We start from the raw sequence: 24,746 nt of genomic DNA on the forward strand, positions 1-24,746 counted from the left end.
ACATATTCATGCTTTGTTACACCACCATGAAATTTAAGATTTAAATATCTGAAACCACGAAATTCTAGATTTTTTTTTAAATGCTAGGCCCATGAAATTTACGAAAATGGACCGTGAATTTGGTAGGGCCCTCTAGTGATAAGGGTACCTTTCATACAGTCTGAAGATGATTCATACTCGTATGCAGTTCAGTTGTTGGGTGAATGAATCACCTTGCATTTATTGATTAGTCTTTGTAGTTAAAAAAAAAAAAAACTGATTGGACAATTGGAACAAAAATATTTCCCTGATGTTTTAAATAAGGGTAGGGGACAGGATGGGATGGAAACAGCATGTTGAGAGCTCTTTTTGTTTAGAATATCACCAGGTTCAGTCATCACTGGCATTTTCAGTCTCTTACCATCCAATTTTTAAGTTCTCGACCATAATGACTTCATAGATGCCGACTCCGTGGGTGCTCTGGGGCTGGAGCACACATGGGGAAAAATTAGTGGGTGCTCTGTACCCACCGGCAGCCAAGCTCCCCTCATTCCCCCCCGCCCTACCTCTTCTGCATCCCTGCTCCTCCGCCTACCTTCCAGTGTTTCCCGCCCAGCCACCGACAAAGTGGTGGCATTAGCACGCTCCGGGACGGGAGGGAGGAGCGGGAACATGGCGCGCTCAGGGGAGGAGGTGAGGAAGAGGCAGGGCTGGGGCAGGGATTTGGGGAAGGGATTGGAATTGGGGCAGGGAGGGAGTGGAGTTGGGGTGGGGCCTTTGGGGAACAGGTGGGGCAGGGCTGGGGTTAGAGTGGAGGTCAAGCACCCACGGTAAAGAGGGGAAGTCAGCGCCTATGATTGACTTTACAGATTGCATCCTTGCGATAACACAGACTTTTGGCTACAGTAAGGATTCTGTGCTGAGAGTCCTAGACAATTGTGATATCAGAGGTAACTCAGCCAATGGCCCTCCTTACTCTACAGCTAATTTGCACACAGCAGTTTTATGGTTGTCTGAGGGACACTGCACAGATGATGGATTAGTTTGTCCAACTGACACAGTTCTTCAAAACCACCTAGACAAGAGCCCCAAATATACATTAATCCTCATTGCAGCACACATCCCTCATTTTGCCACCCACACAAGTCTTCTAACACAACACAAGCCTCACACAAATCAGTACAGGCCTCCCAGCACAAAACAACCCTCACATAAATCAATACAACTCTCCCAGCATAACACACACATTCGCTAACCCTCACTTATGCTTACCTGAAAAACATAGCTACACATCATCACCAGTACCAGTATCAATGTGCTTATAATGGTATAACTTATGTTTAGCCATATGGGAAAGAGAATAATCCAAACCAGTAAAAGACACATTTTATACCAATTTAACGGTGTCCACACTTACGAGTTGTACTAGTATATCAGTAAAAAATTCACACCCATAACCAATGTAGCTATGTCCATACAAACAGTGTGTGTAGACCAGGCCTTAAGGAAAATATTTCTGTGTTTTGAAGAAGCCCTTGTATGTGGGCAACCAAAAAATATCTAAGTCTTAATGGCTTTTTCTTTGTTTCCATTTTTATCTGGGAATGTAAAATCTGCATCTGCTTGTTGTATTTTTGTTTCTTTGATAGGTATTGGAGGATTCATGGTACGCCAGAGAAGTCGTACAGGGCAGGGTAAAACTAAGAGATCTCTCTCCAGGAAAGATTCTTCCGGTTCTGTTTCTGAGCAGTTGCCTAGCAGAGAAGATGGTATGTACTAACATTTATTTGTTTATAAATTATTGCCAATGCTTAATTTAGAAAAAAAATGGAACTGTTTTTTTATCTGCTGCTGTCAGGAGATTATTGCAGTGGAAAAATGGTTACATTATTAATGTTCGTCACTTCATTTTATGAATTTGGCTGCTATACTAATTCATTTGTATTTACAGCAGTGTCTAAAATTCACAGAGACAGAACTAGAAATGTCCTGAAACACTAACAACATGGTTCAGGTTACTAAGACACAGCTAAGAGAACCAGTGTGCTCTAGAAGAGTGGGCACTGTGCTGGGACTCAGGAGACCTAGGTTCCATTCCCAGCTCAGCTACTGACCTACTGCTATAGCTTGGACCCGCTACTTAGAAATGGTTCCTTTTGTTTGTATAACATTTGTATTACGCGTAAGGGTATGTCTACATTTAAAACGCTGAGGTGGTGCTGCTGTAGTGCTTCCATGTAGATGCTACCTACCACCAATAGGCAATTGGCATTGGTAATCCACCTCTTCCATCAACCTAGCACTGGTCTGCCCCAGGGGTTAGGTCGGAATAGCTACGTCACTCGGGGGTGTGGATTTTTCACACCCCTAAGCAATGTAGCTATACCATGAGTGTCTGCTTTGTAAATATTATTTTAGTTTGGAATAGGATGTCTGCTCAGCCTGCTGTAAAAAAAAAAAAACGTCCTTTGCCTGTTCCTTACATACTGTAGCACAGGGGTAGGCAACCTATGGCACGCGTGCCGAAGGCGGCATGCAGGCTGATTTTCAGTGCCACTCAGGCCTGGTCTACACTAGGCGTTTAAATCGGTTTTAGGAGCGTAAAACCGATTTAACGCCAAAGCCGTCCACACTAGGAGGCACCTTATATCGATTTTAATGGCTCTTTAAACCGGTTTCTGTACTCCTCCCTAACGAGAGGAGTAACGCTAGTATCGGTATTAACATATCGGATTAGGGTTAGTGTGGACGCTGATCGATGGTATTGGCCTCCGGGAGCTATCCCACAGTGCACCAGTGACCACTCTGGACCGCAATCTGAACTCGGATGCAGTGGTCAGGTAAACAGGAAAAGCCCCGCGAACTTTTGAATATTTCCTGTTTGCCCAGCGTGGAGCTCCGATCAGCACGGGTGGCGATGCAGTCCGAAATCAAAATACAAAAAGAGCTCCCGCATGGACCATGCGGATGTGATCGCTGTAAGGGCAGGCAAATCCGTTCTATCCGTTCTATCAGCGCTCCGTTACAGAAGATGAAATTCAGAATCCTTTTTTAAAAATCTCCAGACAGACGCCATAGCAGGGACTCAGCGCACTGCAGCGTAACGGAAAGCCAAAGAATCAAATGGATGCGCATGGACTGGAGGACTGAAGCTATCCCACAGTTCCTGCAGCCTCCTAAAATTATTTGCATTCTTGGCTGAGCTCCAAATGCTTCTAGGGTCAAACACAGTGTCCGCGGGTCAGGGCATAGCTTGGCAATCTACTCACCCACCCCCCCACCCACCCCCAGAAGCGAAAGGTAAAACAATCCTCTGACTCTTTTACATGTCACCCTATCTTTACTGAATGCTGCAGATAGACGCGATAGTGCAGCACTCAACACCAACATCCTTGCTCCCCCCCCCCCCGCCATGGGCGGCTGATGGTACAAAAGGATGGAAATCCATCTTCATCATCAGCATAAGCTGATCATACAAAATGATGGAAATCCATCCTCATCATCAGCCTCAGCTGATGGTACAAAAGGACTGGTAACCGTCCTCGTCATCAGCCTATTGGCCCTAATTTTTTCTGGTGGATGGATGGTGCAATATGGCTGGTAACCATCCTCATCATAGCAACAGGGGGCTGAGCTCCATCAGCCCCCACCCTTCATGTGTAAAGAAAAGATTCAGTTGCCCCTGGACTAGCAGTGGGATGCTGGGCTTCTCGCCTACACACTGCTTAATGTCCTGTCTGGACTATCATAGCAGCTGGAGGCTGCCTTCCACTCATTTCTCACTAACAAGTCAGTGTGTCTTATTCCTGCATTCTTTATTAATTCATCACACAAGTGGGGGGACAATGCTACGGTAGCCAAGAAAGGCTGGGGGAAGAACGGAATCAACAGGTGGGGTTGTTACAGGAGCACCCCCTGTGAATAGCATACAGATAATAGTTTCTGCGGGCTCTGACACAGAGCAGGTGGTTCTCTAGCACACTTGCCTATATTAGGCAGTACTGATTCTATTTTTAGATACCAAAAAGGAGGAATTGACTCAGGGAGTCATTCCCAATTTTTGCTTTTGCGCCCCTGGCTGATCGGCCAGGGGCACTTATGACAGCAGCCAATGGTACAGGCTAGTAACCACTTTTGGCTTTTGTGCCCCTGGCTGATTGACCAGGGGCACTAGCAGCAAATGGTACAAAAGGACTGGTAGCCATGATCATCCTCAGTTCCAATTTATGGAAGGGTTTGGATGGTGCAATATGGCTAGTAACCATCTCTGCTGTCATGCAAAAGCAAAAGCATGCTTCTGTGTAGCGCTGCTGAATCGCCTCTGTGAGCGGCATCTAGTACACATACGGTGAGAGTCACAAACGGCAAAAAAAGCTCCATGATTGCCATGCTATGGCATCTGCCAGGGCAATCCAGGGGAAAAAGGCGCGAAATGCTTGTCTGCCGTTGCTTTCCCAGACGAAGGAGTGACTGACGACATTTACCCAGAACCACCCGCGACAATGATTTTTGCCCCATCAGGCACTGGGATCTCAACCCGGAAGTTCCAAGGGGCGGGGGAGGCTGCGGGAACTATGGGATAGCTAGGGAATAGCTACCCACAGTGCAACGCTCCAGAAATCGACGCTAGCCACGGACCATGGACGCACACCACCGATTTAATGTGCTTAGTATGGCCGCGCTCCACCCGATTTTATAAATTCTGTTTTACAAAACCGGTTTATGCAAATTCGGAATAATCCCGTAGTGTAGACGTACCCTCACACTGCCTGGGTTCTGGCCACAGGTCTGGGAGGCTCTGCATTTTAATTTACATGAAGTTTCTTAAAAATTTTAAAAATCTTATTTTACTTTACATACAATAGTTTAGTTATATATTATAGACTTATAGAAAGAGATCTTCTAAAAACATTAAAATGTATTACTGGCACGCGAAATCTTAAATTAGAGTGAATAAATGACATTTCGGCACACCACTTCTGAAAGGTTGCCGACCCCTGCTGTAGCATATGAGCTCCTCTTTTATAACCTACATTGCTTTAACACCTCACGAGGTGCTAACTGCATTCAGGTGGCACTTCTGTAGTTTGATAGGTCATTTTTTCACGCTTTTTCAGCAGTGCCTGACAAAGGGCACTCAACAACCTGGTTAATTAAAAAAACAACCTGATTATACCATGAGAATAAATGAGGCCCTAAAACAATAAGTGTGTGTGGAAGGGGGTTAATTATCCTAGTTTTATTCATTTAACAGTTGCATCTGTTATGTTTATAAGGCTTTGGCTACACTTACACTTCAAAGCGCTGCCGCGGCAGCGCTTTGAAGCGCTAAGTGTAGTCAAAGCGCCAGCGCTGGGAGAAAGCTCTCCCAGCGCTGTCCGTACTCCACCGCCCTGTGGGGAATAACGGACAGCGCTGGGAGCCGCGCTCCCAGCGCTGGGGCTTTGACTACACTGGCGCTTTGCAGCGCCGCAATTTGCAGCGCTGGAGAGGGTGTGTTTTCACACCCTGCTGCAGCGCTGCAAATTTGTAAGTGTAGCCAAGCCCTAAGAAAGTATGGTATTTGCATCAGTTTGCATATCATAAACACTTTTCCAGACCCTTTCTGTGGTTGGGATACCTTCTTTTCTGAGGGTGGATTTTTTGTATAAATGTATAAATACATGGACTGTAGAACTTGAGTCATTCTTCACTAATGTGAGAATGGGCTGTATAATCTAGCCCAGTAATTCTCAACCAGGGGTACGCAGAGGTCTTCCAGGGGGTACATCAGCTCATCTAGATATTTGCCTAGTTTTACAACAGGCTACATAAAAAGCACTGGTAAAGTCAGTACAAACTAAAATTTAACAGAGACACTGACTTGTTTATACTGCTCCGTATACTAGACACGGAAATGAAAGTACAATATTTACATTCCAGTTAATTTGTTTTATAATTATATGGTAAAAAAGAGGAAGTCAGCAATTTTTCAATAATAGTGTGTGTGACACCTTTGTATTTTTATGTCTGATTTTGTAAAGCAAGTAGTTTTAAAGTGAGGTGAAACTTGACCAATCAGACTCCTGGAAGGCGTACAGTAGTCTGGAAAGGTTACGAACCACTGACCCTTAAGTATTAAACCATATATAATATAGCCCTTGAACTGAAGTCAGTGTGACTGCTTGTGGAGCACAGGTGCTAAACTTCTACAAACTGAGTATTAGAACCTGATCCTCAGGGCTTTACAGCGTTGCAACCTCCTCGCTCACAGGTGTGAAAAAACACCCCCCTGAGCGCAGCAAGTTTCAGCGCTGCAAAGTGCCAGGGTAGACAGTGCCCCGGCTCTGGGAGCTATTTGCCGCGACTACACAAGCTACGTTAAAATGTTGCCAGTGTAGACTAGCCCTAAGGCTATGGCCTTAATAGAAGCACTACAGTGGCACAGCTGCAGCTGCACCGCTGTACCACTTCAGTGTAGCCACTCACTACAGCAATGGGAGGGTTCTCCCGGCGCTGTAGTTAATCCACTTCCCCAAGATGTGGTAGCTAGACTGTCTGCACCGGAGGCTAGGTCGGCATTCCTACGTTATACAGGGGGGTGGATTTTTCACACCCCTGAGCAATGTAGCTGGGTTGACCTAACTTTTTAGTGTAGACATGGCCTAAGTGATGAACTTGACAAAAACAAAAGTGAGGATATGCCAAGAACGGGAGTGGAAAAGAAGGGTGGACTTCAGCAAGGCTTTAGTCCCACATGACATTCTAATAAATAAATTGGAGAAATGCAGGCTGTGTCTGGTGTTGTTTAATATCTGTTAATGAGCTGGATGTAGGAATAGAGAGCATACTGATCAAATTTGCAGATGAGAGAAAGCTTGTGGGGGAGGGTTTGCCAACACTTTGGAGGATAAAGCTAAAACTCAGAGGGATCTTGAAAAATTGGAGAACTGGGCTATAGACAACAAAATGAAATTCAATAAAGACAAGTGTAAAGTGCTACAGGCAGGAAAGAAAAAACAAATGCATAAATACAGAATGCGGGAAAACTGACTTGGCAGCCGAGAAGGACCTGGGAATGGTGATAGATCACAACCTCAAAGTGAGAGCAATATGATGCTGCTGCAAAAAAAGCAACTGAAATTTTTGGTTGACTGCCTAGGTGGAAACTCCTTCATTGGATGTTTTCAAAGGGAGGCTGGATAGCCATCTGTTTAGATGCAGCAAATCCTGCATCTTAGCAGGGGATTAGACTAGATGACCCTTGAGGTCGGTTCTAACCCTATGATTCTAAGTTATGCATATCTGATAATGACAGGGGTTGGTGGTCTGTGTGTGATGCACATTTACTTGTTAGGAAAAATCAGTTTTGGAATACTGAGACAGATCCTCAGCTAGTTTAAATCGGCATAGCTGAATTAAGATCAATGGTGTCATGCAGCTTTATACCAGTTGAGAGTGGCCCTTAGGGCAGGTCTGCACTACAAACTTACATCAGCGCAGCTGCAGCGCTTCTGGTGAAGAAGCTCAAAGCTGATGGGAGAGAGCTCTCCGCGACAGTCAGTAGCTATATCAGTGGGAGAGCTTCTCCAGACAACGTAGTGCTGTCTACACAGGGGGCCTAAGGTCGGTATAACTACGTCGCTCAGGGGTGTGGATTTTTCACTCTTGAACAACATAGTTATACCTAAGTAAGCATGTAGTGCAGACCTGGCCTTAGTCTCCAATGTTGATCTCCTGGGTTGTAATTTGGTGCACTCTCCTGTTTCATTCCCTCTTGTGTGCTGGCAGCAAAAACACTCTCAAGCAATTTTGAGATCAGGGTATTAGTACATTTCAGTCTGCTCAGAGTAAGCGGTACAGCAGAACAGCACAGGGCATGGAGAGTTAAACAAGAACAGGAAAGGAGAGAGAGAGAATACAAAGAGGTAGAAACCAAAAAAAAACACAGAGCGGCAATTCAGTGTAAGAGGAATATAACACAGAGGAGGATAAAAATCTATAGCAGTGGAAGAGACAAAAGAGAGAAGCAGAATAATTCAGGCACTACAGAATTGGGGAACAATGCAGGATTTAGACAACTAAACTGCAGAGAAATCACATAAAAACAGTGGTGATGTTGGCAAGACCATACGAATGGGAGAGAAGGTCCCGGGGGATTGGCAGAATAACTTATGGTCACTTCCTTGGCTGGTAAGCTCACTCTGTATGTATAAATATCTCCTGTCTGTGTGTTCCATTCTATGCATCCGAAGAAGTGAGCTGTAGCTCACGAAAGTTCATGCTAAAATAAATTGGTTAGTCTCTAAGGTGCCACAAGTACTCCTGTTCTTTTTCTGGATACAGACTAACACTGCTGCTACTCTGAAACCTGTCATAGGATAGACTCTTCTTACTGGCTTCTGAGACCCTCTCTCTCATATCATTATCTTAAGAGTTCAAAATTTGTCATAAAATCCATAAACCATGACTGTACAACACTAAGACATAACTACAGGATTTGGCTGTAGCGGTTTTGTTAGCAGTGCATCCACAGTACAGTATAAAACATTTTCTTACCTAACAATGTAGTTGGTTTAGTGATTTTTCCTAAGTAACTTCCTGCAATTAGGCTGGGCACCTCACAAGTGCAAAACATTCTTTTTAAAAGTATTTCAATTAGTTGCAGTGACTCTACTTCTTTCTCTAAAAAAACAATTCAGTGGGGGATTTGTTATTCTGCAATGTTTTGCAGAAAAATCTTTGTGTTTGTTACAAAAATAATTATTGCCTCTTTTGAATACAATAGCTGAATTATTCAGAAAATATTTTGATTGCTTCAAGGTCCTCTGTGTGTTTTTAGTAGAGACTTCAACACAGAGCCAGGAAGGTATTCAAAAAATAAATTAAGTATCATAGATTACAGGGAAAAGCCTGCCCTAGAGATAGATAAGAGGCAAGAGAACAAGCGCTTCAGAATAATAGGCAGGTAAATTATCTGGACCTGATTCCACAAATTTCACCACAGAATTCTGGACCAGTTAGCAGAGAAAGGAAGCATTAGTCACTTTATTTCCAACAAATTATGGAAGCACACTAATGGGAGTTAAACACACATCAAGGGGAGGATAAACCCCTTTGTGGAATGGAGTACAACTACTTCTATTCTTGTGTAGGAGGCTGGTCTAAGGAGATGTCTACAAAGCAAATGAATGCCCATGCCAGCGAACTCGGGCTTGTGGGGCTTGGGCTGTGGGGTTTTTCATTGCTGTGTAGACTTCCAGGGTTGGGCTGGAGCCTGGGCTCTGGGACTCTCCCACCCCACAGGGTTCTACCCGGAAGTCTCCGCAGCAGTGAAACAGCCCAAGCCCCGTGAGCCCTAGTCATCTGGCATAGGCCAGGCCTGTTTTTTATTTTGCTGTGTAGACATACCCGAAGAGGAAGTATCTTCTTTTTCTAAGATCTATGTATGGTTATGGTCAGAAAAGTGACTATGTAAAAATGGCACCTCCTTTTGCAATGGACCTGTTCCCCGCATGCATTCCAGGTCAGCACCATTGCCAAATTAGCACAACTAGGAGAACTGAGCTGGCTACTTTTCTGGCATATGCATCATTTGGTAGGTCTACACTTACGGTGGTATATAGAGTGCAGACTCTGCATGCCCAGCCAGCCTGCATATAAATAGCAGTGTAGCTAGTGAGGCACTGCCTCGGTGAGTAGACTAGAGTGCCCTACATGCCTGAATCCAAGAGTATGTAGCCTGCATGGCTGTCTACATGCCCAAGAAATGACTCTCCCCAGCTATGCTGCTATTTTTAGCAGTATAGAGTCCCACTGCCTCCCAGCTGCTGGAGCCTTTCTGCACCACAGGCAAGTAGGAAAGGCTCTGGCAGGGAGAAGCAGTGAGCAAAGGATCCCCGGATCCAAAGCCCGCAGCCTCCTCCCTGCCAGAGCCTATCACTGCCACAGTGAGTGTGGATGCAGCATATAACTACATGCACCCTACTCTCCTCCACAAGTGTAGGCAAGGTCACTAACAGAATTGTCACTTCTCAGCTTTAATCATGTTTCATTTTGAATCATCAAATTCAGTATGGAAATTGAGAGATGACAAACATGTAACCCAACCCCCCAATACCATTTTTACAGAGACCCTTTTCAGAGTAGAACTGTACTTCAGAGAGTTAGGCTGCATAGTACACATTGTCCCTCTTAAATAATAAACATCGGATGTGTCTAGTGGGCCAGAGAGAGAGAGAGAATTTTAATGCATTTGTACATGAATGTTGTTTTTAGGTTGGACTGAACAGCTGCCAGAGACACCAGTTGATGAGTCTACTCCTATTTCTGAAAATACTGAGAAAATAAAAAAGCGTTACAGGAAAAAGAAAAATAAACTTGAAGAAACCTTCCCTGCATATTTGCAGGTACAGTCCTTGCTATCCATTATGTGCTATTTAAAACTAATGTGTGCATGTGTTGAATAAACTGTTAATATATTTAAAGTATAAATGTTTACTTTCTGATATCTAATTTATCACTCAGTTGATGTGGCTTTTGCATAAGGAATATATAATAAAAGCTGTTCTTTGTAGCTTCTGTAGTGAGGTTATTACACACACTGGGGACTCCCTGCATTCGTTCATTCCCGCTCCCACAAGCTCCCTGTGTACCACCTTCCCATCTCCCTCTATTTTAAAGACTCTGTGCAACTTCCCCCACCCCTCCCTCATGCCTGGACATCTCTGTGTCTCCCATTGCCCACTCTGCCACATGTGAGGGTCCCCTCTTCCACACACGTCATGCCAGCGGCTCTATGTGCTTCCCCCTTCCGCCTTTCCCTCCTGGTGGGGGTTCTGTATGTTGCACCCATCCCCTTCTGCCCCCATGCCAGGGTCCCCCAATCTTCCCCTCCCCATGCCATGAGCTATGTTGAAGCCCCCTTTGCCCCATGCCCTTCCTTCCTCTTCCTCCTCCACCCCCCATTATTCTTTCTGTCTGGGTGATAAGAAAGAAGTAATATCTTTTTAATGGACCAACCTTCTGTTGGGGGGAGAGAGAGAAAAGCTTTCAAGCTTACATAGAGCTCTTCTTCAGGTCTGGGAATGTACTTGGAGTGTCATAGCTAAATGCAAGGTGGAATGGATTGTTTAGCATAATCACTTGCATCCCACGAAGTGGGTATTCACCCACAAAAGCTCATGCTGCAAAACGTCTGTTAGTCTATAAGGTGCCACAGGATTCTTTGCTGTTTAGCATCAGTAGCTAACCCATATTTCAAGAGACCATTCAAAGTGAAGTGGCCCATTAGCACCTCTCCAGTCATAGGGGGGAAAGACATGGGCAGAAGGGGGTTCGTGGGTTATAGATTGTTGTAATAAACCATAAATCCAGTGTCTCTATTAATGATTTTTAGGGTCTAGAAAAGTTTGAATTTACGTTCCGAGGCTTGTCTGTTGAAGGTGTTATGCATATTTCTTTGAGGATGAGGTCTGAGAGGTCAGATATAGAGTGATGGCTTTGTAAAAAGTGTTCACCCACAGGGAATATGGTGTTTTTGTCTTTTATCATTTTTCTGTGTGAGTTCATTCAAGAGCGTAGTCTGGGAGATAAGTCATTCAGGGTGTGAACGTGTTACACTCTATTGGAATGGTAGACAGAGATGAGGTGGTGTTAATGGGTGCCATCAACTAGTTGATTGATCTATAGACAATTGCAGAGGTACTTGGAAGCTCTAACTGTCCCAAACAGTTTTCCCCTGATTTTCCCATCAAAAGGATTCTGGCCATTGATGCCTAGAATATGCCCTGTGAAACTTTGGAATTGGCAGGATGCGGTATTTAATTTAAAAGTTGTTGAGTTACATGCAGACAGACAGAAAATGCTGTCCCATTGAATACAAGGCATTCACAAGCTTGGGCAACTATCTCTCCATTTTCCAGTCCCTTGCTTGCTATTGAGCAATAACATACACGTTACATTCTGTATTGTTTCCTCCCAACACACTGAAACACTAGACCTTCGATTTGCATACTTGCATATATTGAATACTGTCAAAAGCCTGAGTCAGATCTTGTCATTTCTCCTTGATATTATTACATTTTTCTTTACAGAAAGATCACAGACTATTATTTTATGAGAAAAAAATACTCTGTCTTCAGGGAGGGGGAGAGAGGGGAAAAACTCCATTAATTAAGACTTCCTCTTACTTGCAGGGATTTTTTTTTTTTACTTAATTCAATTCTTTCGAAACATAGAATAGTTCTTTAGCTCTTGTGTGTGGGTTCTGACTACATTAAAGCAGAGAATAACTGAAATTTAAAAATAATTTTAATTATATTTCTAACAATTAGAACTTAAAATGATATGGGTTTCTAGGGCCAAATGAGAAGGTGGCAATAAATAAATTAAAAATACTGCAACTGACAAGTTGGTTTGAAGTTTGTGTAGTCTGTTGACCAGTCAGTGGGTTCCTGATGTACTTTTCATGAGTCAGCTGCAAGTGAATGACAGCTATTACACAGTGTATGTAAGTCTGCTTATGAAAATGAACGTTATGCTCCATGAAGAAAGAGGTTTTGTGGTGTTGCAGCTCCACAATGTGGTGATTTCTGCTAATTGATAACCATTTAGGAAAGATGGATGGTCAGTGGTTAGAACACTAGCCTGGGACTCAGGAGACCCAAGTTCAGTTCCTTACTCTTCCACAGACTTCTTGTGTGGCTTTGGTCAAGTCATTTCCTTGCCTCACAGTGATGTTTGTGTGAGGATAAATCCTTGAAAGATTGTGTTGTGCTCAGATACCACAGGGCTGTGTTGGTACCTAAGGAAAGTTTTTGGTTTGTTTTTTTCTTATATAACCTAAGATGTGAATTTAAACTGATGTGATTGTACCAGTGTAACCACTACCACCCTCCACCAGTGACACACACACGCCTCCCCTCACCCTTCCAGGGTGGACACTCTTATACCGATATAACAGTGTCCATACGGATGCTATATAACTATATTGGTATAACTACTAAAACTTTCTCATGTAGACAGATAGATATACAAATTTTCCTAAATAGACTGACTTTAATGTATGTTTGTCTTCATTATAGGAAGCTTTCTTTGGAAAAGATCTCCTAGATACCAGTAGACAAAGTAAGATGAGCCTAGAAAATGTATCCGAAGAATCACTTCTGATGTCATGTAAAACGAATCAGACCACCAATTTTCTGGATCCATCTTCTGACCCACTGCTTAGTTCAGCCTCTACTCCAGCTCAAGCAAAACTAGGAGCTCAAGGTATACCAAGCTAAAGTTAGTGATAATTCAGTCATGTTTGGTTTTGTTGTTATAGGAGCTTTCCTATGCTTTTGTGTTTTCATTCTTAACATACACACTTTCTAACATTCTTTAATTTAATATTACAAGACTAGTTAACATTATATTGAGTGATAAGCCACAATTGGGTGTTCATTCTGGAGTCACTAATGCACAGCTGCAGGCCTTCCACTGACTTGCCTTATACATGGTCTAATAAGACTCCTTGATTTTAATTTGCATGTTTTCAAAACACTTAGAAACAGGGTAGAAGGTGTATCCTGTTTAGGAAGACAAATCCTTCATGATGGAAGGCTAAGGTAGACTAACTGGAAAGACAACATTAAAAACCTGTTCTTTGTACTGGTGAATATTTATTTCCAAGTTATTATTGTCTAATTTTTAATATTGATTATTTTAGGTTCCCAGACTCCTCAGACTTTTGGGGATTCTTTTTGCTTTATATTGTCCCCCAGGAGCCTGAATGCTCTTTCAGGGTGCAGTTTGTAGCCAAAAGGCAGCTTTCAACTCTCACTTCCTACTGCAAAAGCTAAACTGGGAATGTTATTTTAACTTGATGGATAGTGAGTCTTGAACATGGCTGGAGTGCCACAAAGTGCTGCTGAAAGGCCAGCTTCACTCAAGGGAGCAATCTCTCATTTTCCCAACTGTCCTGCTACTTCAAGAATTCTTTTTCTCAATGTCTCATAGGTATGTGCTATGTGTTTAGCAGTATCTTATCCCTCTACATTATGTATTTTAACACTTTGTATTACACTTTATGGTTATTTTGTGACTCATAGCTTGTCTGATCCGTACTGTAAATAGTTTTTTGTACAGTTACTCAATAATTTTTTACCCATGTATTTCTGGTGTTTTTGAATGTGCACAGAATGGGCATCAATTATAACTTTCACCTTTGCAAAAGAGAAAATTACTTAGCTGTCTTGTTGCCCATTGAAAATGGTAGTTAAACTCAAAAGGTACAACTTTAATGTTGCACAATTAAAATCACAAGAATCAAGGAGTGCAAAGATTAAGAACCTTAGAGTAATGTTATCACAGTCCCCACTGCATGTTTTCTAGTCAACATTGTATAAGTCCCAACTCTGCAAGTAGATGCACTCGCACCGATCTTTTTACCCATGAGGAGTTCCATTGAAACTCTCCATGGATGCAAACAAAGCTCCATGCTGGTGCATCTGCTTGCAGGATTGAGGCCCTAAGCACTAATATATTAAGCCAATGGGGTAGAAGTTTTGAACTGTGCAGCCTTAGTGCTGCCTTAATGTCGTGTTATGCATTTAATTTCCTGTTTTTTAAAGCTTGGGAGGAAGAACAAAACAGGAAATGGTAGGGGAAAATATAAAACCACACAATTCCATACTTTACTCCTGCTGGTACAGGTACCTAGTTTTTTAATTATTAAAGTATGTTCTCTCATTCCCCGTTAATATATGTGCATTTCACAGAGGCATGGTGCAGTGTTACATGAATAACCCTAGTATCTCCAAAATAACAGCCGGGGAGCAGCTTTTGCATCCACTCTCCTCTATGACCATGTAGCCAGTGCTTGTTCCTTGGTACCTTACCAACCAGAGGGCCTTGGAGACCTGTTCCCCAGGAAGAGGGGTTAGAAGACTCATTCCTCAAGCGCCTCTTTCTGATTTTCTGGACTCTAGAAGTCTCAATCCATTTCGGGACACAAAGCCTGAGAGCCCAGGAACTTTAACACAAAAGAAAACAAAAATTGTTTAAACTGAGACAAAATGTGGAAAAGTTCACTCCAAAACAAAAATGTTTCAAAGAGTAAATTCTGAGCAACAGAGAACCAGGTAGGCTTAGTTAAAACTTCTGTAAACATAACAATAATTATCAGCAGCCACTATAGGTCTATAGGAATGCCAAGTCAGCAGATGTATCCATCCTGCTGTTGAGATTTCAGTGAGTCAGAACTATGATTTGTGCATATTCCCTCTTGTTATACACCATGAGATGGCTGGATTGCCAGTGATGGAAGTCCCGTGCCTAGCCTGATTGGTTTCAGCATGAAGATTTTTTTATAAACTCTTGTGCTATGGCCGTGTGTGCGGCCAAGAAACAGTTCTTTCCCTCCACAATAACATCTGCAAAATCTTGAACAGCAGATTTATTTCAGATGGTAGATAGTCTGGTAAATCTGAACTGTCTCACTGGTGGCTGATCTCCTTCTTGTCAGGGATGAAGACAATGCTGGTGGTATTAGATCCACATCAGCTGCCTTTGATCAGTGGCCTTGTTCTTTACTCTCAGAAACCCCTATTATTACAACAGATCTTAATGGGTAATTGTGTGCAATTGCTTGTCTTCCTGAAGAGTTCTCAAGGATGGGGTACCGCAGGTTGCCACTGTGTTATCCCTTCTGTTCAACATCTATATGGGACCCTTAGAAGGGTTAATAAGGAGCTTGGGGTTTGGTGTTTTCAGTATGCTGATGACACCGATCTGTAGGTCTCTGTCTCATTGACTTGGATGATGGGTGCAGCCCGTGTCTGGTTGAAATTGGGGCGTAGATGGGAGCGAGGTGGCTGAAGCTCAACTCAGACAAGACTGAGGTGGTGATGATGGGTTGGGGGAAGCAGCCAGATGTGGTGGTGGAGGTGATATCAAGGAGTATCACTGCCATTAGTTGTTAGTGTTCACAATTTAGGGTTATTTTAGACTCCCAGCTTCTGTTTGAGGATCATATTACAGCAGTGACTCAGTCAGGTGCATCTGAGTAAGTGGTTGCAACCTTTCATTTTGGATGCAGACCTTGCCACTGTTATCCCTGTTTTTGCAAGACCAGGCTATTGCAGTGCTCTCTACCTGGGGCCACTGTCCCAGCGTACAGTCTGGTCTGATGAATAGCTGTGTCCCCTCAATTCTCCAACCTGGGATGCCTTTTACACTGCTTCCCTGTGAGATTTATCACTCCTGGTCTCCTCTCACATAGCTTCCAGCAAGTAAGTTGCTCCCAGTTATGGTGTATGAGTGCTGTAGCCAGCTATCCATGAATTACACTGCAGAGCAACACCAAGAAATTCCCAGCCCCAGACTTCCCCCCCAGAAATGTACGTTTTGTACTGCCCAGCTCTCTCCTGGACAATACAAGTTCATATAAAGTTTGTCATTTTATTAATAGAAAATGATATGCACAAATCCTGTTATCCCAAAGGAAACTTCCCAAACACCTCAATCCAAACACACTGGTTTAGGTAAAAATAAAACAAGTTTATTAATTACAAAAGATTGATGCCTCATTACTGGTAATCATTTAAAATCTAAGTCAGAATTGGTTACAGAAAATAAAAGTAAAAAACAACTAATACCTAACTTAACAAACTAAGTGAATTCAAAGCAGAGGTCTCTCTCACCACAAGTTACAGCAGTCTTACTGGTTGAATTCCTTTCAGTCAGGACTCTCCCCCAATCCAAAGTTGTTTCCTCTGTTCTTCAGGTGTTGTGGGTTCTGTGGGTAGAGAGAAAAGGAGGAATTATTTGGGGTGCCTACTCAGTCCTTTCATAGTTCTTTCTCCAAGAATCCTCTCCAGCTCAGATTCAGAAGACATAAAGTCTGTGTGGATGGGAACACCCTCCACTATCTTTGTGAAGATACAGATTTTCATCCACATCTTCTTTCCTGCCAAAAAATGGCCATTTAACCAGGCGATGGTCCATTTGCTTTTACTGACACCTAGCTGAGGCGTTGGCTAGCCTTTTGTCTCTGGGGCATGGTTTGTGGCTGCTTCCCCCAGACTTGGGACATGTCTTAGTAATACCATATAGTGGAATCTTATAATTTTACATGCAGTGTTGCCACACATATTTTACCAGGACATATGATCAGCAAATTACAAGTTTTCAAATGCTATTACAAGGTATACTTTATCCAGGATTTATCATAGTAGTGTAAAAGGGATGAATATAGGGTACAGACTGTCACAGCCATTAAACCATTCAGAGACTGAAGCAACTGAGCAGGGCATCATACTGGGATCACATGACCCCAGAGCTCCAGGGTATGCACTTGCTGCCCATTGGTGGAATTCAAAGTGTTAATTGTGACCTATAAAGCCCTAAATGGCCTGGGATCAGCCTCCCTCAGGGGTTCTCTCTCTTGCGAGGCCATACTGCCACTGCTGCAGTTAACAGGGTTACCTGAGCTGGATCCCTCTTGTTAGAAAAGAGAGGGACAGCTGGTAGGACATTCTCTGTGAGGGCTCTGGGACTCTGGAACTTGTTCTCCCTCCCTCCTCCCCCGCCAACCTCTCTTACCCTCCTTTGGTCTGAAATATCCCCTGTTTGGTGACTATTTGGGCATGCTACAAAAAACATCTGTTTGATATGGTCTCTGGAGATGGCTGAGGGTATGCTTCCCAGATGATGATTGAGGCAGGTGCTTGGCCCAGTTCCACTGGAACTGATTTTAATGCTGCTAAGATTTAATTCAATTGTATATATTGTGTAATTAATTATGTGAGAGAGCCTAGAGCCTTAGATAGGCATCTTTATTATTTGAATTTAAATAAACAAAAACAAATAAATGCACCAGAGGAATGAAGTCCACGAGGTAGCAATATAACTGTGTTCATACGGGAACCCAGAAATGCAGGTAAGTCATTTTTCCTTTTTGCTTGGCATTAGTTTTCATCTCCAATCCAAAATGGCCAAGTGAAGTGACAAGTGGTGTCAAGCATTTGGCTCTGATCTGAAGCAGCTGACCAAAGCAACTTGGCAGTTTCCAAGCTAAGACTTAACACACATTCAATTTAATAAAAAAAAAAGAAAGAATGAAAGAATAAAACTGACAAATTTTAGAACAAATGGGAAGATAGCTTTTTTTTTTTTTTTTTAAGTGACAGTGAACACAACGGGAACAGAGCTGGCCAACAGAGAGGAAGTCTAAGTAGTAAGCTCTGTTCAGTTATATCTTTTCACCCTGAGCCATTTCTAACTACTTAGATTAAGATTTTTGTTTTAATTAAAAGGTGCTTAAAGTATTAAGGACTGTGCCCAAGTAGTTTTATTGAAGCCTATAGGGAAAACTGCCACAGCTTAGGAAGAATATTGCAGAAGAACTGAAGGGGCGCTAATTCTGCCTGGGTGTTTGCTACATTAGGAGACTTTTTTTTTCCTGCTTCAATAACTCTGCCATAAGCCAAGTATGCATACTTGGGTGGAATTTCATAAAAGCCAAGCATTGACAGCATCCGATCCTTTTAGCTAGCCAGCTAGCAAGCCATCTAGCCATCTTATGTCATCAGCACCACTTTGTGGTGATACATGAATTACCCAACCATTTGCATGATTAGTGTACTGGCGCCAAAATGCAAAAGTTAACATGCAAAAGGCAAAATTTTATCACAAAAGCAGAATCAACTTTTGTTCACAGTACTGTACTTACATTCCATAGTCTTTTATAGCACCAGATACACTGATTAAATAAAAAACTATCCACAACTGACACATTTCTGAGGCACTTAAAGTACTTCCCTCATTATAATTAGTCCCTGTTCTCTATGCACAATAATGTAGCTCAATCTAGTAGCCATTCTCCACTGATAAATTGTCCTATAAATTACAAAGCAAGCTTGAAGCATAAAACATTACCCAATGAAGACAGTACTATGTTACAGCTACTTTGCATGGGTGTAAGTGATTATACAAAGAGGGTCAGGTCTATTGTCCTCTCTACTCTGATTTTTAGCATGGTTCAGGGAAGAACCTGTAGGAGTAGTGGGATCAAGTTAGAGAAAGGAAAACTTAATCTAAACAGCTGAAAAAACCTTCAGGTCATGTGAGGTGTAGAAGACCATGGCATAGCCTCACAGAAGAAGTTCTGGAAGCACAACCCCTTGAGCCAGGTTAAACTAGACTGAATAGAACTAGAAATGCTGCAATGTAGACGTCTTTCTACCATTCTACTGGTGTGTCTAGCCTGTGTCTTACTGCTGTCCCTCTTTGTCCTGCCCACCTTCACTTGCCTCCATCTCTGTCCATGTTACTGTCTACTCTTCATATTTTACTCCTGAGGTACTTCTCCAGGTGGTTTCAGTAGTCTTTACTTTTCCTGATAGACTTTCTAAGTTATTCTGGTTTATTTGTCAAACTCATCCTATTGGAATGCTTCATAATATTCAGTGATTTGTGCTCAAGCATTTATCTACAGATATTTTTAACTATTAATTTGTTTACAAACATGTAAACTACCTGAAGTTAAGGCTAGGGTGGACACTTCCCAAACATTCATTCCAGGCTAGAGGTAGGATCTGATCCTGCAACATGTACATAGGTTCGTAACTTTATTCACAAATACATATTTTCGGGACTGAGCCTTAAAGAAATAATTATTACTGTGAACTAAATGCCGTAGTAGCCAGGTGATTATAAATTGCAGAGTGTGAAGATACTTGTGAACATAACTTCCCCATCAGTAGTAAAAATTTAGATTTCATCTTTCTTTAATGTTTTCAGTGCTGCCAGCTATTGCAATTTTATTGTGAATCTTGCGATATTGGGTGTTCCTTTTTAAAGCCTTAGATCCTGGAGTCATGTAATTTTGAAAGAAAACTTACATTTTAAAAAAAAAGTGTGTGTTTCTTACCTTCATAGTTTGCAGAGAAAAGCTTGAAAATGCATTCCAAGTGTATCCTAAGGGTTTAAAAAATAGAAGGCAAATAAAAAAAATCATTGTTTTTGTTTTGTTAAATGTCATGAATTTTAAACCAGTCATGATTTTTTGACACTTTGAGTTGGCAATACAATTGATATTTGCCAGGTATAATAAATATAGCTGAAGAAAAACTTCAAATGTGATGTTCCCTCAAAAATATAATTAATAAGAAAATCACTCTCATAAAACAGAGTTTTTTCCCCATCCTGGCTTTGCTTTATTTTCTCCTTGTACTTCTGTGCAGTGTGGTTACCTAAGACATTCTTCCATATTATGTTATACTGAATTAGAGTTGGTTTACTCATTTAAATTTGTGGGATTATTGTTTTCTCTCTCTTTTTTAGAAATTCTCCATTTATTTTTTCCTAAAATCATCCAGCCAGTCTCCCTTACAACATGCTCATTCATTACATTTACTAAATTTAGGAAATTGCTAAATCCATGTAAATCACTGGACAAATAATTGAATAAATATGTGAGGATCATGGTTGTATTGATTTTTAGTCTATTGTATCTTACATAGGTAGTTCTGATGACCCTTTGGCTGACCTTTCAGAGGTCTTGAACACAGATGATGATATTCTTGGAATACTCTCTGATGATTTAGTAAAGTCTGGAGATCATTCAGGTATGTGCTTTTAAGTGCTCCTTGGTGGCCGTTTTCTTTGTTCTCTTGATTATAGACACATTTCATGTGTTATGTTCACAGGTTATGTGATGTGTGGCTTTGATATTTATGTAACTGTTATATCTTAAGTATACTCCAATTTCAGAAGGACTTTTATCTCTTCTTTTACAAAAAACTTGTCTGTTTTATTTTACTCAGCCCTTTGCTTTGCTGCTTGTAAGGGAATAAAAACAGCTGCTGTTGTCTATCATACCTGCGTAGCTTTTTCAGCATGCAGCAGTGTATGCTCTTACGGGTTTTTTTTTGTTTGTTTGTTTTTCTCTTGTTATAATCATCCATTTTATCTGGTTTGGGTCCTGTAGGTCTTGATTTATGCACTTTCCAGGTTGAGAACTCACCCTCCCCATTTGGTAAGAAACTAAACAATGGATGGCCCGTGGTTAGAAGTAGTCATCTTTCCTAGTGGTTTCAGCTGAAAGAACTGTTTGTGCATGCATAGATGTTAGTACTTCGTTACTCTCTGTAACTAATCCATGCTTTCATTTTTTTCTATATTTCTGTGTTGTTTGAGCCAAGCACAACTTACAAAACCTGCACTGTGCACTTGATAGAATTCTAGATAGTTTTCTTTTGAATTTTTTTAATAAATTTGTTGTTTTTGTGTGTTTCAGAATGCAAAACTATGCATTTTCTTGCTTTCTTTCATATTTGACAGTATTACATATAGTAGTATTAGTGATGTATTTGTTTTTAACTTAAAAACACATCTTAATTATGTCAATGTATAAAGCATGAATAAAAAGATCAACATCAGTCTTTTTTTTTATCACTGGTGATGATTGATCACTTTTACATAAAACTTCTTTATAAAACACAGATTTATGATAACTAGAAGGAGCATGCTGCATTATTTTAAAGGTGGTTCTTAGTTGGAATTTGGTGCTGCAGTACCTTTCAAGTACTAAAGTCAATTGTGTACAGTATTACCAAGAGTCTGTTGCTTCTGAGATATTTTCTTAACTTTTAAAAGGATATTATATGTGTCACAGAAAAAGTGACAATTGTATTTTCTCAACACCCACAATTGTATTTTCTAATTCAATGCAGAATATTTTAGCCCTGTTTTTGAAAGTAGAAGCTGCTGCCATTTTAATATAGGCCAGATATTTACTAGTATGGACTGTGTTTTAGTAGATTTTTAATTTAACACAGCAGAAATCATGGGAGTTTTGGGGGATACTTACGATCAAAGGTAACTTTCAGTCAGGTTTAAATGTACCTGCTGCAGGAAATTCCTGTTTTTAAAATGAACAAAATAAAAAGTTTGAAGAGCTCATCTATACTACCTGCCGGATCAGCAGGCAGCGATCGATCTAGCGGGGGTCGATTTATCGCGTCTAGTCTAGATGCGATAAATCGACCACTGAGCGCTCTCCCATCGGCTCCAGTACTCCACTGGAGCGAGAGGCGCAGAGTCCATGGGAGAGCGTCAGCAGTCGACTCACCACAGTGAAGACACCGCGGTAAGTAGATCTAAGTAGGTAGACTTCAGATACCTTATTCACGTAGCTGAAGTTGCGTAACTTAGATCAATCCCCCCCACACACACACACTCCCCGTGTAGACCAGGCCTTAGAGAATTCAGTGTTTGAAAACATTCTGTGACTAAATCTGAAGTCCCATTACAACAAAATTTGGTTCAAAGTCTTCTAATTCTAACCATTTCTTTAAATTAGATGCCTTCCTCAAATTATGCAGCAATCTAAATCAGATATTTTCTGATTTTTATTGATGTCTTATTTTCTCTTGAAAATCAACTTTTAGATTTTAGCAGATGGGTTTAGTTTACAACTAAACTGTAACCAAAAATCATTTTGGAAATGTTTTATGGCCTTTGTCCTGTGTCAGTAGATTTCATTGTTTACAGCTGACTTAATATTCTTACCCCTTCAGCTGGACTAGATATTGGTCCCATCTCTGATGATCCTTCCTCTCTGCCTCAGCCAAGTGTCAATCCGAGTTCGCGGCCCCTGAGTGAAGAACAATTAGATGGAATTCTCAGTCCAGAACTAGACAAAATGGTCACAGATGGTAAAATGTTTCTTACATGTTGACCTTGTAGAGTACTTAAGCAAATGCTTCCTATTTTCTATTATTACTGTCTATGTAATTTTAAAATTAGCCTTTGCACTTACAATTACAGAATTAATTTTATTATGTTTTATCTAGAAGAGTGAAATGAATTATTGCTAATTTTGTGTTATTTTTTACTTTGACCAGGTGCAATTCTTGGTAAACTGTACAAAATTCCAGGTATGTGTTCTTGAGCATTGCTGTCTTTTATTAAATGTAGTTTATATAACTGTACCTGCCAAGTTATGCATATTATTTTTACAGAGCTGGGAGGAAAGGATGTGGAAGACTTGTTCACTGCTGTACTGAGTCCTGCAACCACTCAGCCAACTCCTTTGCCACAGCCTCCACCTCAATTAATGCCTTTACACAATCAGGGTATGGTCTTCTGTTTCTTTTAAAACCAATTGTATCTTTCATATTATAAATATGATGATAACTATGCTAGGGTAAATACTCCGTATGCTTTATTTCACAAATCATTTTGAAATTGAGTGTCTGATACATATGTGAATGGATTTTGATATCTGAGAGGAAAAGCTATCTTTTGTTAGACTTTTTGTGAAATACTGGAGCTGTTACACCGGCTGACTGTGTGGTATAGTACTGTAAGTGGTCTGTAATAAAGCAAGGCTCCTATTATGACATTTTGTCTCATTGCTTTGTCAGTACATTTAAGCACACTATCACGGTGAAGGAGTTAGTCTGCCCCTTAATTATAACATTTTTGTCAAAATGTGACAGTGCCATTCAGTCAAATTTCTGTAAAAAGGTTAATCTAAGAAAGTTGACTAGCACTATTCAGACAAGGAAGAGAGAGCTAGCATAATTTTTCACTATTTCAATTATAGGGAAGGCGGGGACAGATGCCTTTTTTGTTGTTCTTGCAAAACCAAATCAAATCTGTTTCCCAAGCCATGAATCCAGAAGAAGGCTGGTTATCAGACTTACTTTATTTAGTTCTATTATCTTGGATAGATTTTTCTGAGAAAATGATGGACTGCGGCCCACTATTAACACAGTTCCATCAGGGAGAGTGACGCCTTGGGGCGTGCCTGGCCCCTCGCCTCAGCAGGGACCAGGGCAAGCAAGAGGGCGAAGGGGCCAGGCAGGTGCCACAGCCTGCCCCTGCTGAAACCCTCCACCTCAGCAGCCCGCTGAGTGCCTTGAGCTCATCACCTGACAGCCATGCCCCCGGTCACTCACCTAGCACCCTGGCATGCCTCATAGGCACTCTCTGCCCAGGAACAAGGAAGGAGCTTGGGGGTCCAAAGTGCTGGGCAGAGGCAGGCACTCAGGATGGGCCTGGCCGTTACCTGTGGCAGTCCTGATCACAGCATTGTCCAGGAGGAAACAGAGCAGCAGTGCTGAGCCCAGGTCCCTGGGAGGGCCGTGGGGCTGATACTCCAGGGGTCCTGATAGCCACAGATCGCGGGATGCGCTGGCTCAGAGTGGGAATGGCTGCAAACCTTCCAGCTGCCCTGAGTGCCGCCACCTCTTGGTCGACCCCTTTTCCTCGCCTGGCGGCTCCGCTTCACCCTCTGTCACCTGCCGCGGACGCTAGGCTCCTCTGACCCTGGTGAGGGTCATCGCCAGCCACGACTACACTAATGTATATAGTTTTGAGGGAGCAACATCCTCCTACCCTACCCCCCAATCTCTCCCCCTGCCAACAGACCACCCAGCACTGTGTTGTGGCCCACTTTTAGGTCGCAGCCCACAGTTTGGGAACCCGTGGTTTACATAATATCCAGGCACATGGTTCAAAGCATTCTTTTCTCATCAGCCATCATCTCTAGTAGAGTTGGCACTAGCTCAGGTGCAAGCAGAGAGCCCATGATGATGTATTTGTGCTTCAGAAATCTATTTCAGTAGTGAATAATTCTAGAACCACCAGATACCCTAAGAAAGGAAAAAATAATTTGTTTCTTAATCTGGATGAATTTCTAGAAAAATATAAGACTTCAAGAAGTTCTAAAAATGAGATCATTTAAAGCAAACGAGAGGTAATAGATTACATGGCCAGTTTGTTCCTGTGTCCTG

The 24,746-nt window shown here is 41.9% G+C and overlaps 1 protein-coding gene across 1 annotated transcript in view; it reads left to right on the forward strand.

Moving 5' to 3' along the window:
• The window catches only part of KMT2C (lysine methyltransferase 2C), a 313,192-nt gene that overhangs the window by 231,803 nt on the left and 56,643 nt on the right, over positions 1–24,746 (forward strand). Inside the window, exons 24-31 of the mRNA XM_045003252.1 lie at positions 1,629–1,748; positions 10,237–10,367; positions 13,044–13,230; positions 20,466–20,570; positions 20,933–20,980; positions 22,524–22,661; positions 22,851–22,883; positions 22,968–23,081. Coding sequence (XP_044859187.1) covers positions 1,629–1,748; positions 10,237–10,367; positions 13,044–13,230; positions 20,466–20,570; positions 20,933–20,980; positions 22,524–22,661; positions 22,851–22,883; positions 22,968–23,081 — 876 coding nt within the window. The remainder of the gene's footprint in view (positions 1–1,628; positions 1,749–10,236; positions 10,368–13,043; positions 13,231–20,465; positions 20,571–20,932; positions 20,981–22,523; positions 22,662–22,850; positions 22,884–22,967; positions 23,082–24,746) is intronic.

This window comes from Mauremys mutica, chromosome 2 (genome assembly GCF_020497125.1).
Source record: "Mauremys mutica isolate MM-2020 ecotype Southern chromosome 2, ASM2049712v1, whole genome shotgun sequence".
NCBI lineage: Eukaryota > Metazoa > Chordata > Testudines > Geoemydidae > Mauremys > Mauremys mutica.